Source organism: Nannospalax galili, unplaced genomic scaffold, assembly GCF_000622305.1.
Source record: "Nannospalax galili isolate Female #2095 unplaced genomic scaffold, S.galili_v1.0 scaffold1009, whole genome shotgun sequence".
Classification (NCBI taxonomy): Eukaryota; Metazoa; Chordata; class Mammalia; order Rodentia; family Spalacidae; genus Nannospalax; species Nannospalax galili.
In genome coordinates, this window is record NW_008360054.1 from 735,161 (window position 1) to 750,679 (window position 15,519).

Sequence of the window (15,519 nt, forward strand, 5' to 3'; positions counted from 1 at the left end):
GTGTGTTGCTGAAATCTTTTCATGTTCTGTAGAGGTATGGAAGGGCATGAGGATCAGCTGTTGAGGCCTTTTGTGTGTGTGCTATGCAAGTGTTCTTCCTTTGAGCAACATTCCTCAGCATTAATTTTGTTATTTTCTTTTTTTAGCATTGTGAATTGATTTTTTTTTTTTTTTTTTTTGAGACAGGGTCCCTTTAGCCCTGCCTCTGTCTCTCAAATGCTGGGATTATGGGTATTTGCCACCATACCCACTTTTTGTTTTGTTGGTCTTCATGTAGCCCCAGATGGCCTGGAACTCACCATTTAGTCTAGGATGCCTCTAACTCAGAGATCCACCTGTTTCTGGTTCCCAAGTGCTGTGCCACCATGCCTGGCACTGTGCCCACTTTTTATGTGTTGATTTTTCTTTGCATGCTCTGTGTGTGTGTGAGTGTGTGCGTGCGTGCACGTGCGCGCTCATGTGGATGTGGGCACGTGTGTGTGTAGCAGTGCATGTATGTTTGTGCACATGTGCATAGAGGCCAGGGTTTAATGTCAGGTGTCTTCCTCAACTGCTGTCCCCCCTATTCATTGAGGCAAGGTCTCTCCACTGAACCTGGAGCTTACCTTTTGACTGGTTTGCTTGTTAGTTTGCTCTGGAAATGCCCTGTCTCCACCTTAAACGGGCCTGAATTATAGGTGTACTGCAATGCCTACTTGGCTTTTACTTGGTTCATTCCAGTAAATTTTATCTTATATAAAAAAAAAAGAAGCAGATATCAAACCTCAGTTAAGCAACCTGCATGCTGTAATTTAGTGGGCAATGTGACTTATGCCCACTGCTTACTTTGAAATTCAGCCAGAAGCATAAGATAAACTGAAATAGCAGCAGTTGCAGAGATGGATTGGGAGGGTGCGAGGATGGATGGGAAGAAATTCAAAGAGGCAAATAGAACAAAATGTGAGAGGTAGGAGCTGGACTGGGCTGTAGCGTGCATGAGGCCCTGAGCTCCACCCCCAGAACTGCATAAATGGGGCGTTGTGGTGCCATCCCAGCACTCAGAGGTGAAGGCAGAAGGACCAGGAATTCTAGGTCATCCTTGGTTTTATAGTAAGTTTGAGGGCAGCCTTGGCTACATGAAGACCCTGTCTCAAAAGGAAAAAAGGTGGGGAAGGACTAGACTGTTTAGCTCAGTGGATAAAGTTCTTACTGTGCAAATGTGAGGACTGTAGCTGGCATTCCCAGAACGCATGTAAACATCAGGTAGTAGCGGCAGCTGTCTATAAGCCCAGCATTTGGGAGGCAGAGACGGGATTCCTGTGGCAAGCTGGATAGCCAGACTCTTTGGAATTGGCAAGCTATGGGTTCAGTGAGAGACCCTGCCTCAATAAATAAGGTGGAGAATGACTGAGAAAAGTACCTGATATCAACTTCAGGCCTTCACATGTATGCACACATGTGTGTGTCCACATACATATGAGCACATATACACACAGGCACACATATTCACATGCAAAAAACATGTGAAGGGTGTGTATACTTGCATTCAGTGTAAAATTCTTTCAGCTGTTCTGTGACTTTGAAATTCTCCATCATAAAATGTTGTGGGGGGTGAGGTACTAGTTATTTTTTCTCATCGTGGTGACATAGTATATGTCATAAAGAGCTTAGTGGAGAGGCTAGAGAAATGGCTCAGTGGTTAAGGGCACTGGCTGCTTTTGCAGTGGACCTGGGTTCAGTTCCCAGTACCCATATGGCAGCTAACACACACCTGCAACTTGAGTTCCAGGGGATATGGCACCCTCTTCTGGCCTCTGAGAGCATTGCACACATAGTGCACTTACATGTAGACAAAACACTCCCCTCCCTCTCTCTATATATAAAAGTTAAGGGGAGAAAGATTTCTTCTGGCTCACTGATTCAGAAGTGTTGGTCCATTATGGTGGGGAGGATGTGGTACAGTAGAGCTGTTCAAGATATGATACCTAGGAAGCAGAAAAAAGAAAGGGGTCAGGGTAACATATAGCCCCAAGAACATGACCCTCCCCCAATGACCTACTTCCTCCAAAGTCCTTCTGTTTTCACGGTATCCTAATAATGACATCCTATTATGAATTCATTTAGGGATTAATGCATTAATTAGGTCAGAACCCCTAGGTTCTAGGTGTGAAACACCCTTTTAGACATACCCAGAGGTGGCCTTTATTGACATTACATACTTCAGTCAAGTTGGCAATCAAAACAAACCCATCATCACAGCTCTGGGGGGATGCCTCAGTTCATAAAGTGCTTGCTGTTCAAACACGAGGACCTGAGTTTGATCCTCCAGAGCCCACATTAGAAAAAAAAAAAAAGAAGAAAAACAGGGCACTGTGGCATGTGCATATATAATGCAATTGCTGAAGGGTCAGAGATCGGTGGATCTTTGGAGTATGGTGGGCAGCCACTCTAGCCAAATTGTGAGCTGGAGGTTCAGAAAAGATTTTTTTTTAAAAAAAAAAATAAGGTGGGGGCTGGAGAGCTGGATCAGTGGTTAAGAGCACTGGATGCTCTTGCAGGGGGCTTGGGTTCAGTTCCCAGCACCCACATGGAGGCTAACAACTGTCTGTGACTTCCATTCCAGGGGATCTGACGCCTTCATTTGGCCCCCTCATGCATACATGTATATACTTACATACATGCAGGCAAAACACTCATACACATAAAATTTTAAAAAATTAAAAATAAGGTGGAGGTCGGGCGTGATGGCGCACACCTTTAATCTCAGCACTGGGAGGCAGAGGCAGGCGGGTCTCTGTGAGTTCAAGGCAAGCCTGGTCTACATAGTGAGTTCCAGGACAGCTGAGGCTACAGGGAGACCCTGTCTCAAAAAGACCAAAAAAAAAAAAAAAAAAAAGGGGGAGAGGAGAGGGGGAGAGATGGCTCAGCGGTTGAGAACACTGGCTGTTCTTGCAAAAGACCCAGGTTCAAATATCAGCACCCACACGGCAGCTAACAACTGTCTGTAACTCCAGTTCCAGGGGATCTGACAGCCTCTTCTGTCCTCCGAGGGCTTTGCATGACATGGGTGCACTTACCTACACGCAAGCTATGCATGCATATGTGAACTGGAGTTATGGACAGTTGTTAGCTGCTATATGGGTGCTGGGATTCGAACCTGGGTCTTCTGAAAGAACAGTGTTCTTAATCACTGAGCCATCTCTCCAGCCCCCAAAAATAATAAATAAATTTATTATTATTTTTTTATGTGTATGCGTGTATTGCCTGCATGTAGGTAAGTGCATGCCTATCATGCAGTGCCTGTGGAGGACAGAAGAGTCTGTCAGACCCCCTGGAACTAGAGTTACAGACAGTCACTAGCTGCCATGCGGGCACTGGGATTCGAACCTGGGTCTTCTGCAAGAACAGTCAGTGTTCTTAACCGCTGAGCCATCTCTCCAGCCCTGATAAATAAAATATTTTTAAAGAATTAAAAATAAGGTGGAGAGCGAGGAGAAAGACACCCAGTGACAACCTCTGTCTTCTACACATGCACATGTTTACATGTACACATGTGCACACATTTAAACACACACGTAGACACACAAAACAAAAGTTAAACTGTCACAAGGTTATAATGCAAATTACTGCCCACGGCCCCTACACAATGCGTGACCTGCCAGCCTTCCCCCGTCTCCTTGTTCTCTCTTTCTTGCTCTGTCTACCTCTGTGGGCATCCTTATTGACCCTCCAACACCTTGACCTCTGTCCTGACTCAGGGCCTTTGTACCTGCTACTGTTCTTCTGGAAAGCTCCCCTTTCTGCCTGCTTCTACTTCTGGACAAACTTCATCTTGGATCTAAGCTCAGATGGTGCTTCCTCAGAGAGACCCTCCCTGATCACCACATTGAAAAATCACACCACCTTGTATGTTTTCCTCTAGTCCCCATCATACTCCAGTGTTTGTGAATCTATTTGCTCACCTGTTGGACACCTTCTTTTCAACTGTGAGTTCCACAGGGTGAGGAATATGTCTGCTGTGTTCATCTGATATGTCCCTAACACCAAGACCCAACCTAGCATGTCCAGTACAAGCCAACCCAAGGCCATTTGTTTCCTGAATGAATGAATGGAGGAATGATGGGTGGAAACTATCTGAATGGAAATGACAGATAAATAATGAATAAGTGGATGGATGGCTAGTTGGGTGGATATTTGGGTAGATAGATGGATGGATGGAAAGATGGGTGGAAGGGTGGATAGGTAGATGCATGGGTGGATGGGTTGATGTATGGGTGGGTGAATGAGTGTATAATTGTGTTCATGTGTGGGTAGATGGATGGAGACATGGGTAGATAGGTGAGTGAATGTGTATATGGGTGGATGGCTAGATGAAAGGGTGGATGGGTAGACTGGGGAATGTCAAGCTCTAGGTTTCAAATATATGTGTGGGTGGGTGGGTGTATAATTGGATGTATGAGTGTGCATGTATGTATGGGTGGATGGGGAATTAGGTGGATAGGGAGATAGGTGGATGGATGAGTGGATAGAGGGGAGATGAGTAGATGGATGAATGGATGGGTGGGTATGTGGATGGGTAGATGCACAGTTGATGGGTAGATGTATGTATATATGAACATATGGATGGATGGGTGGATAAGTGTATGAATTGTAGATGTGGAGACCGGGAATGGGTAGATGGGTAGATAGATGGACAGATGGGTGGATAGGTATATATGTATGTATATATATATATATGTGTGTGTGTGTTATATATATATATATATATATATATGGTTGAATGTGTAGATGGATAGAAGGATGGATGGGAGAATGAGTAGATATGTTGCTAAAATTCTTTCTGGGAGGTACAAACACCATCTGGCCCCCTCCTCCCATTGTCCTTACGACAAACTAAGATACAGATTCTTCAAGTTATAGCTTGGAAAATCTTAGCAAGTTTATTAGGCTTACTAACAGAGCAGTGGGTGAGGGGTTACTTAAAGAAGAGTAGCCTCCTCCTCCCCCATTTAAGGCCAAGCTGGAAAGTCCACACCCAAGCATGGATCCTGTGTCCTGGCAGATGCACAGAATGTTGAGAGCACACCTTATGGCATTTTTCAGTTATATATCCTTAGTCCCTCCCCCTCATGCAGCTAGGACCAATGGATGGGGTGAGAGGGTGACTGACTTTCCCGACCACTCCTTTCTTATGGAGCATCAACAGTCAGGTTTGTTCATGGTGATCCTAAGCAACCAAGATTGACATTTGGAGGATGGTTTTATGCTACATTATGTATGTGGGTGGATGGATGTGTGTGTATGAGTGTGTGTGTGTGTGTGTGTGTGTGTGTGTGTGGTTGGTGGGTAGATGGACCAATGAATAGTTAGATCAGTGACTGAACATATAGTCTCCAATTGTGAACTAGTACCATCTCAATATTGAGTACCTACCATAAGATTCTAGAAAGACATGAGTTGCTTGGGTTCCTCAAATAGACTGGGTCTTTGGACTGCTCTCTAGTCTATTGTTGGTGGAAAGATGACCCACCCACCTTGATCACTGCTCCATTGTCCAGCAAGCTTGGACATATAATAAGGCTCTTAGGTTACAGCCTAGCCTCTGGGTTAGTGTGTGACCCAGCCTCTTTTCATTGTCAAACAGGAAGGAACTAACTGTAGATTTCCCACAATTCTTTATTTTCTTGTTTTTTTTGAGAAAGAATTTCCCCTTGTAGCCTAGGTTGCTTTGAACTTGCTGTATACTTAAGGATGACCTTGAATTTTGAATCTTCCTTCCCCTGCCCCTTCATATCCTGCCTCCCCCAGTCCTAGTTTGATAGGTGTGCCATGCCCCACCATGCCTAGCTTGTCTCTGCTCTTACTAAAGGTCTAAGCTATGTGCTTCAGGTATCGTACAAGGCTGGGCTGAGACCTGAACTTTATGAATGAATTTGAAGTTCAAAGAGGTTAAACTATTTGCCTTAAGACCTACAGCTCACCTCTGCCCTTAAAACTGGCCATAGTAAACTCTTTGCCAGGCAGTGAGGGATAAAGTGGGATAGTAACCAAGGCACTGCCCTCCTAAAACCCAAGAGCAGCTCAAGTGACCTGGGAGGTTGTGTCCAAGCTCCTATCTTCAAGCCCAACGTGCAGTAACCCTATAGAACAGCTGGAGGGTGGTATGTGGGGTCAGAGTTTTGTGGCTTTGGAGACTCTGCCCCACCCACTACACACATTCTACATCTTGAGCTGCACTCATCTAAATGTGTGTCCACAGCATGTTTTCCAGCTTGAATGAATGGCTGTGGCAGGAGGAGTTATGGTTACCACCCAACAGTACTTGGGCACAGCTGGAGGACCGAGATGGCTTGGTGTTTGCCCACCCTCACCACATGCTTGCTGCCCTACCACTGGCGCTGGTCCTGGTGGCTTTGCGCATGGTCTTCGACAGGTGAGTGACATTCTTTAGCTGGTGGAGCCCTGTGTGTGTGTGTGTGTATGTGTATGTGTGTGTGTGTGTGTGTGCATGTGTGTATGTACTTGCCTGCACTGTGGGTGTTTCCCATTTTTACAAGTTTAGTGAGGTACCTGACTTTGCACTAAGCCCCTTTTGTTTGTTTTGTAAAAAGCATTTTATTATTATTTTTTAATGTGTTTAAGTGTTTTGCCTACATGTATGTAAGTGCACCATTTGTGTGCAGTGTCCACAGAGGCCAGAATAGGCATCAGATCCCCTGGAACTGAACTTATATATGGTCATGAGCTGCCATGTGGGTGCTGAGAATCAAACTCAGGCCCTCTGGAAGAACAGCAAGTACCCTTAACTGCTAAGCCATCTCTCCAGCCCTCCCCCTTTTTAAAAGATTTATTTTTATCCAAATGTATGTGTTTATATATATTCCACTTGTATGAAGGTGCCTGAGGCAGCTAGAAGGCCTTGGATCCCCTGGAGCTGCAGTTGCAGGTGGTTATGAGCTCTTCAGTATGGGTGCTGGGATCCAAACTTTGTTCCTCTGGAAGAGCAGCAAGCACTCTTAACCACTGAGCCATCTCTCCAGCCCCTTGAACATCTTGTTCTGCCTCCACCCCTCAAGTGTTGGGATTACAGCTATGTGCCACCACTTCTGATTTATGTGGTGCTGGGGGTGGAACCCAGGGCTCTGCACATCCTAGGCAAACTTTACCAACTGAGGCATATCCCCAGACCTCTTGATTCTTTTAAGTCTGGTTCCGAGGACTCCTGCTTGTTCCTCTTTTAGGATAGAGCCCTTAGTTCACCTCAGGAGGATCACTTCTTTAGGACCCTTCCTTTGTCCTAGCTGTAACCATAAGAGCACGTTGGTTTGTGGTTCCCACTTATCAAGGGATTTCTGAACTCTGGGCTCTCTGAACAGAGGCAGGGCATGAGGGTCCCAAGGAAGTTATAGTTACCTCATAGATTTACTCATTTATTTTATGTGTATGAGTATTATGCCTTCATGCATGTAAGTGCACCCATGTTGTGTAGTGCCCACGGAGGAGGGCAGAGGCCACTGGATCCTCTGGAACTGGAGTTATAGATGGTTATTAGCTGCCATGTGGTGCTGGGATTTAAACCTGGGTCTTCTGCAAGAACAGCCAGTGTTCTTAACTGCTAAGTCATCTCTCCAGCCCTTCTTTTTTTTAAAGTGTGTATTTATGTGTGCATGTGGTATATGTGTGTCATGTATGTGTATGTATGGTATATTTATGTGTACGTGTGTGTAAAGCCAGAGGAGGTTAGCAAATATATGTCCTGTTCTATCACTCTTCACCTTATTCCCGTAAGCTGGGATCTCTCCCTTGAGCCTGGAGCTAGGCTGGCAGCCAGTGAGCCCCAGTGATCCTCCTGTCTCCTTGCCCACCATCATGGGGTGGGGTTACAGGCAGGCAGGTATGAGTCCATACCCAGATTTTTGCATGGGTGATGGGGATTCAAATTTATGCATGTGTAGTAAACACTTACTCACTGAACTATCTTCCCAACCTCCTCATAGGCTTCTTTTTGAAGTTTCCTCCCTGATGTACAGGGCTCATAGTCTGTGTGTCTTAATTCACTTGATCCTTGATGTCAATGTATGAGATGGTACTATTATTACTCCCGTTTTATAGAAGAAGAAATAGAGGCACAGAGAGGTTTAGTCACCTACCCAAGGACTGAAGCTTTGCTTGAGGAATTCTGAGAAGCTCAGTTCAAACAGGCCTTGAAGGAAGGGGTTGCTGCCTCCCACAGGAGTTGGGGAAAGTAAGGATGGGATTGTAGGGGAACACTGTGCCCAAGTCAATCACTGGCACCCTGGAGGGATATGTTCCTACATTTAAATGGGGAGTTTAAGCTGGATGTTGTAGTGCTTGCTTATAATTGCAGTACTTAGATGCTTAAATTCAGTCCCTATCTGTGGCCTTGGGGAGCCCCCTTGTGGGCAGTGTAGGTACTAGGTGGCCAAGGCTCTTCTAAGGAGTAGGACCCCTGCTTAACAGGTGGGAGGCCCTGCTCCTACTTTGAGGAACCTTGTGCAGGGGTACCAAGACCCAGGTCACTGTAAGACAGAGTCTCACTCCTGACTAAGGATGGGTGAAGGAACCTGGGACCTCTATGGGTTGGTCTGAACCTCTGTACCCTGAAGACTAGGCTAGCTTCTTTTAGGATCCAATAGCCAGGCAACCACCTGGGGGGTGGGGAAGGGTGGAGGGAGAGGGTTTAAGGGTGGGGTTAGGGAGGCTCCAGAAAATGAAGCTAGGTGCAGCAGTAGAAAATTCTGTGTCCTTTGCCCTTCTCCATGGTCCTTTTGGCTCTGGCTCTCCAACGCCTCTACCTAGAGATGAAACTTTGGTGCTCACGGGGCTTGTCAGAGCACTGGGTTCCTCTGCTTCTCTCCCCTACAGTCACATCTATTCTCATTTGGGTTCTGCCAGCTTCTGTCTTCCCTATCCCCCAGATTTGTGGCCCTGCCCTTGAGTCGGTGGATGGGTGTGCGGGATCCAGTCAGGAGGCAGATGCAACCTAACCCTGTGCTGGAGAAACATTTCCTTCAGACTGGGCGGAGACCCAAGGAGGTAAGCCCCGACATCCTGGTGGACAGCGTGGTAGTCCTGGGACCCAGCATGGAGGTGATATGTGGCCCTCTTGTTAGAGGCCAGGAAGGTAAAGTGGATTCTGGTTTACACACAAGTGTTCCCACCTCTTCCAGAGACATGAAGGCCCCACCCTTCTCAGGTTCCCTGGGTTTGAGACTCTGCCCCTCCCTGCCATGCAAGTACTTGAGGCCTTGCCCATTAAAGCCTTCTGGGGATAAGGCCCTGGCCCTCAGGCTTCCTAGGACATGAAGCCCTGCCCTTCTCAGGCTTCCTGGGATGTGAAGCTCCACCACCCTCAGGCTTCCTCAGACATGAAGCCCCTCATCTCTTAGTCCTGGACATCAGCCTCACAGCCACCCAATAGGCAGAGTCTGGGACCCCAGTGAGAGGAGCAGTTTTCTCCCCTGTTTTGGGGAAGGTGGCTAGAGTACCAGAAGTAGCCCTGTGGCCCTCCCTCCATTCCCATCCTTGGTGTGGCTGTCCAATGGCCTGGTTGGTAAGGTAAGGTGGGAGTGAAGACTGTGGACCCTGGCTGGGGATAGTAGCTGCCTCCCTGCCTCATTTTTTGTTTTCCTGGTGCTGGGGACTGAACCCAGGACTTTGTGCATGCTAGGCAAGAGCCACTGAGCAATATTCCCCTGGTCTCATTCTTGACCACTGACCTGTGTGCTTTATTAGCAGGGCTTGGTCCCCATAGGCCCAGTGCTCTGAAGGGCTCCCCACCCATGCTCCTCTTGCTCCATAGTGGACATGGCTACCCCATGGGAAAAGATCTGAGGCCACAAGGGACAGGGAAACAAAGCCCAGAGTTTCCAGGGACAAGGGTAAGAAGCAAGCATGGGGTCTGTATGACCCTTATCATTCTATCTCCCCCTTCCCAGACCCAGATGGCCCTTCTGTCCACCCAGTGTGGTCTTACACTGAGACAGACTCAACGCTGGTTCCGGAGACGTCGGAACCAGGATCGGCCTTGCCTGTCCAAGAAGTTCTGTGAGTCCAGGTAATCCTGAAGGGTAGATAGCAAAGGAGATGATACTCCACTCCTCCTAGCCTGCCTGAATGATGAGACCCTGTCCCTCCTAGTCTCCTCAGTATTTGAGGCCCTGCCCCTCCCAACCTCCATGGGATGTGAAGCCCCATCCCTCCCTGACAGATGAGGCCTCGCCCATGGAGCCAGGACCCTCTACTTTTGACAGCAGCCTCACTGGCTTCTTCTTCCTCTGCAGCTGGAGGTTTGTCTTCTACCTGTGTTCCTTTGTGGGTGGCATCTCTGTTCTCTACCATGTAAGTAAACCTCGATGGTTCACCCTGTCCTAGGAGCATCTGCAGGTTTCTACTGAAGATGAACTGTGTGTCTGGAGCTGACACAGGGGAGTGGGAGGCAGAGATGGAGTGAAGGGGTAGAGAGCAGGGCTGAGTCAGGCATAGTAGCTTTCACTTGCAAGGCCTACTGTCTTACTGTCTTTTTTGGTTGCTGTGATAAGATGCTCTGACAAAAGGAACTCAAGGGAGAAGGGATGTATTTCATTAAAAAATTTTAAAAATATATTTTATTTATTATTTTTATTTTATGTGTCTGAGTATATTGCCTGTTTGTATGTAAGTGCACCCGTGGCATGCAATGCCCATGGAGGTGAGAAGATGGCATCGGATCCCCTGGACCTGGAGTTACAGATGGTTGTTAGTTGCCATGTGGGTGCTGGGAACTGAACCTGGGTCCTCTGCAAGAGCCACCAGTGCTCCTAACTGTTGAGCTAGCTCTCCAGCCCCAGAAAGTACACAGTTCCAGGTTGCAGTCCTTCAGGACAGAGAAGTTACAGCAGCAAAAGCCTGAGGGAACTGGTCACATCTGTAGAAAGGAAGAGAGAGCAATAAATGTGTGCATGCCAGTGCTCAGCTCGTGAGGTCCCAGCCCATGAAATGGCCCCATCCCATGAAATGGTGCCACCTATTTGGGTGGGTCATCCCACCTCAGTTAACACAATTATGAAAAAACCTTGTCAGGCCTGTCCCACAGGCCAACCTAATCTAAACAATCCCTTGCTGAGATGCCTTCCCAGGTGATTCTTGATTGTTTCAAGTTCTCAGTTAAAATCAGCCATCACACCCACACTCAGGAGTTGGAGGCAGAAGGATTGTGAGTTTGAGGCCACCCTGGGCTACATAGTGAGACTCCCTCTCCCTTGAAAAAGAAAAGAGTAGGGTGGAGCGAAAGCAAAACCCAGAGGCCTGCGGAAGCCCTAGTAATGGGGGGACCAGACCCAGGGTAAGGGGCTGGCTTTTGACTTCGGAGAGCTTGAGATACCTTGTTCCTTCATAGGAGCCATGGCTGTGGACGCTGTCGTTGTGCTGGGAAAATTATCCAGAGCAGGTGAGTGGCAGGGGATGTGAGGAGGCTCAGTTCTTGGCACAAGAGCCAAACTCTGCCTCCTTGGTACCTGAGGCTCCGCCCCTCCCAGCCTCCCTGGTATATAAGGCCCCACCTTTTTAGTGTCCCAGGCAGATGAGACCCCCACCCCTTCCAACTTTTCAGGGAAGTGAAGCCCCATCCCTCTGACTCCTTTGGATGTGATGGATATCTAGTCTTTCCTAGTCTCCTGGGACATGAAGCCCCATTCAATCTCCCTGGGACATAGACCTCATTCCTTTCTAACTCCTTTGGATGTTAGGCCCCTCCACTCCCATCTCTATTTTTGACTCCTCAGTAGAATAGAGGCAAGATGGAGGAAACTGACTAGGAACCGTCCCAAACCACTGTCCTTGGTTACCTCTAGGGACAGGGGAGCTCACACCTTGCTCATTTAAAGGGATTAAAATATCTAGTTTTTGAGTAACCTGGGAGGATTCCTAGCCAAGTGTCTTCCAGGTAGTAGCCTCCAGTTTCCAGCTAATCTTGCCTCACCCTTCTGTAGACCCTGAATCTGGCCCTGTACTGGTGGTACCTCCTGGAGCTGGGTTTCTACATTTCACTTCTAATCACACTGCCCTTCGACATCAAACGCAAGGTGAGGATGAACCAGGAGTCCAGTTGGAGGAGTAGGCACCATGGGTGAGAAGCCTTCCAATCTCTGGTCAGGGAGTGGAATGGGATGGGCCCTCTTCAACACTGTAACTTGAGGTGCCCTGATAGCTCTGGTAGTTAATTATATTTCTGTTGCTGTGATAAAACACCATGACCAAGGCAACTTATAGAAGGAAGAGTTTATTTGGCTTATGGTTCCAGAGGGATGAGGGTCCATTATGGTGGGGTGGCCTGGCAGGAGGCAATTAGAGCAGAAAGCGGAGCACTCACATCTTCAAAGAAAGCAGAGAGAAACTGGAAATTGACAAGGCTTAAGAACTCTTAAAGCCCACCTCCAGTGATGTGCTTCCTCGGCAAGGCACACTTCCTAAAGATTCCATGACACTCCTCAAACAGTGCCATCAACTGGTGACCAAGTGTCCAAATACTTGTAGCCTGGGGGGTGGGGGACAGTCTCATTCAAACCACCACATCTGGGGTCTAGAGGCCTTATGGATCCCCTCAGAAGGGCCTGTTTCCAAGCATATGGGGTAGTGCCCTCTGGCTACAGAGGCTTGTCCTGCTGGTGACCTGTTGTCTTCCCCAGGATTTCAAGGAGCAGGTGGTACATCACTTTGTGACTATTGGGCTGATAGTCTTCTCCTACAGCACCAACCTACTGTACATTGGCAGTGTGGTATTGATGTTGCATGACTGCTCTGACTACCTGTTGGAGGTAGGTTTATAACTATACCTGCCCTGCCCTGCCCTGCCCTGCCCTGCCCTGCCCTGCCTTCCTCTGTGGCCCTGGAGAGAAGACTGGCCATGCTCCTCCTAGCTGCCTGGGTGATGAGGCCCTGCCTGCCATAATCTGATGGATTTCAAGGACCCTCCCACCCAAGCCTGCCTGGATGATGAGGCACCTCCTCTCCTTTGTGGAATGAGGCGCCAAGCCTCCTAGCTGCTGGGTAAAAAGGCCTTAGCCCTTGCAACCTCTCTGGAGTGTAAGGTCCCACCCATCTTCATCTCCCTGGCAAAAGAAGCCCTACCCCTCCCAACTTCTCTGAGACCTGAAGCCCTGCCCCTCTCTGTTTTTGGATGGAAGGCCTTTCCTAGTCCCTGGTCCTTGAAGCCCTGCCTCCCAGCCTCCCTGGACTGTGGACTGTGAGCCTCACTTATTCCTCTTGAGTCTCCCTGAGACATGAGGTCCTGCCTCTCCTGGTCTATCTGGGACAGGAAGTCCCTACCACTGTCTAACTCCTTTGGATATAGGACCTGGGGGGGCTGGTCCGGAGGGATAGGGGAGATAGGGCAGATGGAGGGGGATGGGGATAATACTCTTTCTGTCTGCCTTCTCTGTGTTGCTTTCTCATTCTTTGCTCTTTTCAGGCAGTTCTAGAGAAAAGGCCTCACCCCAGTTCACTCAGTCCCAACCCATAGCTCCTCGTCACTGAGCTGAGGATTCCCTTGGATGATCCATTACAGCCTGTTTCTCTCTGTTGCTCTCTCCAGGCCTGTAAGATGTTCAACTATGCAGGCTTTCGGCGAATGTGCAACGCTCTCTTCGTCATCTTCTCCTTAGTCTTCTTCTACACCCGCATCATATTCTTACCCACCCAGTGAGTCCTGGGGGTTAGGGAGATGGGAGGGTGGATCTGGGAGGGATCCAGGCCACCCTCACCCTTGGTGCCCTGCCTCAGGGAACTGGAAGCATTGGCTGAGGTTCTTCCAGGAGGCTTGGCCCAGAGCACAGTATATGCAAAAGCTCAGAGGTAACAGAAACAGAAAATGGGGCTCCATCCCTGCCAGGTGTTCTGTGGGAACAGAAAGTGAGCAGAGGAAGGCAATCAGGAGTACTGAATCACTAAAATTACCAAGTAAATATTTGTGGAGCCTCTAGAATGTGACAGGGTCTATTTGTTTCTTATCTGTTGCTGTAATAAACACCATGACCAAGACAATTTATAGAAGGAAGAGTTTATTTGGCTTATGGTTCCAGAGGGATGAGGGTCCATCATGGTGGGGAGGCCTGGCAGCCAGAACAGAAAGCTGAGTACTCACTTCTTCAAGCAGGAACAAGAAGCTGATAGAATGAAACTGGAAATGGGACGTGGCTATGAACTCTCAAAGCTCACCCATAGTGACATGCTTCCTCCAGCAAGACTGTACCTCCTAAGCCCCCATAAACAGTGCCACCAATTGGGGAGCAGTGTTCAAATACTTGGAGCCTGTGGGGGTCATTCATTTAAACCAACACACAGGGGCTGGGTACATAGCATGGAGAGCAGTGCAGGCGCCTGCCCTCCTGGAGCTGACTGATGTGGGAGGGACATGGGTGGAAGAGGCAAACAAGCAAAACACAAGGCATGATGGGGTGATAGGGCAGAAGGGAAAATAAAGTAGGGAACTGTGCAAGAAGCAGGCATGTGAGTAGTTGGCACTGGATGGGACATGCCACTGACAGCTATTGTATAGAGAGAAGGATTGGTGGCTTGAGAATCATACTGATCATAGATGAAGATGGTCCAGGCAGAGGGAACAGTGTGTGCAAAGGCCCCAGGCTAGAATGTCCTAAATGTTGGAAGGACAGAAATGAGCTCATGTGGTTGGAGCAGAGCTGGTGAAGCAGAGAGGAGAAGGTAGGTGCAGGTAGGTGACCAGGGCAGGTCATGAATGGCCTTATAGGATATAGAGAGGGTTGGAGGCTGATACCTGAAGGGAGGTGGGAGCCACAGAGGGCCAAGAGCAAATGTAGGAAGTTGAGGCAGGTGGACCAGGTCAGGTGAGAGAACCACAGGAGCTCAAGAAGATGCCTCCAGGGCCAGGGGAAGCATCAGGAGGCAGCAGGAGCCCAGCTACTTTGTGCTGGCTTGGAGGGGCCTATGGCGTTTTCATAGAGGAGCAGTAACATGTCAAGCTGAGCTTGCAGGAGAGATGAATGTAGGAGTTGCCAGCCCATGGTGGGTGTTTGCAGTTGGGAGGCAGAACTGTTGTCTGGGGGCAAACTGTGGACACAAACTGTGTCCTGGGGCTCCCTGTTTGTAGGTGACTAATGGAGTGGGAGGACAAGATGGGGAGACTGGGGTTAGGGGAGAGCTCAATAATAGAGAGCTTGCCTAGCATCTGATATGTGCTGGGCTACACTAGAGAAAGAGAGAGTGAGATCAAAGTGGGGATGGGGAGGAAGGGAAGAGGAGGAAGGAAAGAAAGAGGGAAGGAGCAGGAAGGTGTATTGGTTACTTTTCTGTTGCTGTGATAAAACACCATGGCCAAGGCCAGTTATAGAAGGAAGAGTTTATTTGGCTTATGGTTCCAGAGGGATCCATCAGGGTTGGGGGAGGCATGGCAGGAGGTAGCAGGAGCAGAAAGCTGAGAGCTCACATCTTCAAACACATGCAGGAAGTAGATACAGCTGGAGATAGGGCAAATCTACGAACTCTCCAAGCCCCCCCCCCCCCCCG

General features: G+C 48.4%; 1 protein-coding gene across 2 annotated transcripts in view; it reads left to right on the forward strand.

Moving 5' to 3' along the window:
• The window catches only part of Cers4 (ceramide synthase 4), a 69,413-nt gene that overhangs the window by 51,668 nt on the left and 2,226 nt on the right, over window positions 1-15,519 (forward strand). For both annotated transcript variants that reach the window (XM_008824147.3, XM_017795864.2), the window contains exons 2-9: window positions 6,239-6,412; window positions 8,919-9,036; window positions 9,939-10,057; window positions 10,284-10,341; window positions 11,378-11,428; window positions 11,970-12,062; window positions 12,666-12,794; window positions 13,571-13,677. In XM_008824147.3, coding sequence (XP_008822369.1) covers window positions 6,240-6,412; window positions 8,919-9,036; window positions 9,939-10,057; window positions 10,284-10,341; window positions 11,378-11,428; window positions 11,970-12,062; window positions 12,666-12,794; window positions 13,571-13,677 — 848 coding nt within the window. In that variant the 5' untranslated portion in view covers window position 6,239. The remainder of the gene's footprint in view (window positions 1-6,238; window positions 6,413-8,918; window positions 9,037-9,938; window positions 10,058-10,283; window positions 10,342-11,377; window positions 11,429-11,969; window positions 12,063-12,665; window positions 12,795-13,570; window positions 13,678-15,519) is intronic.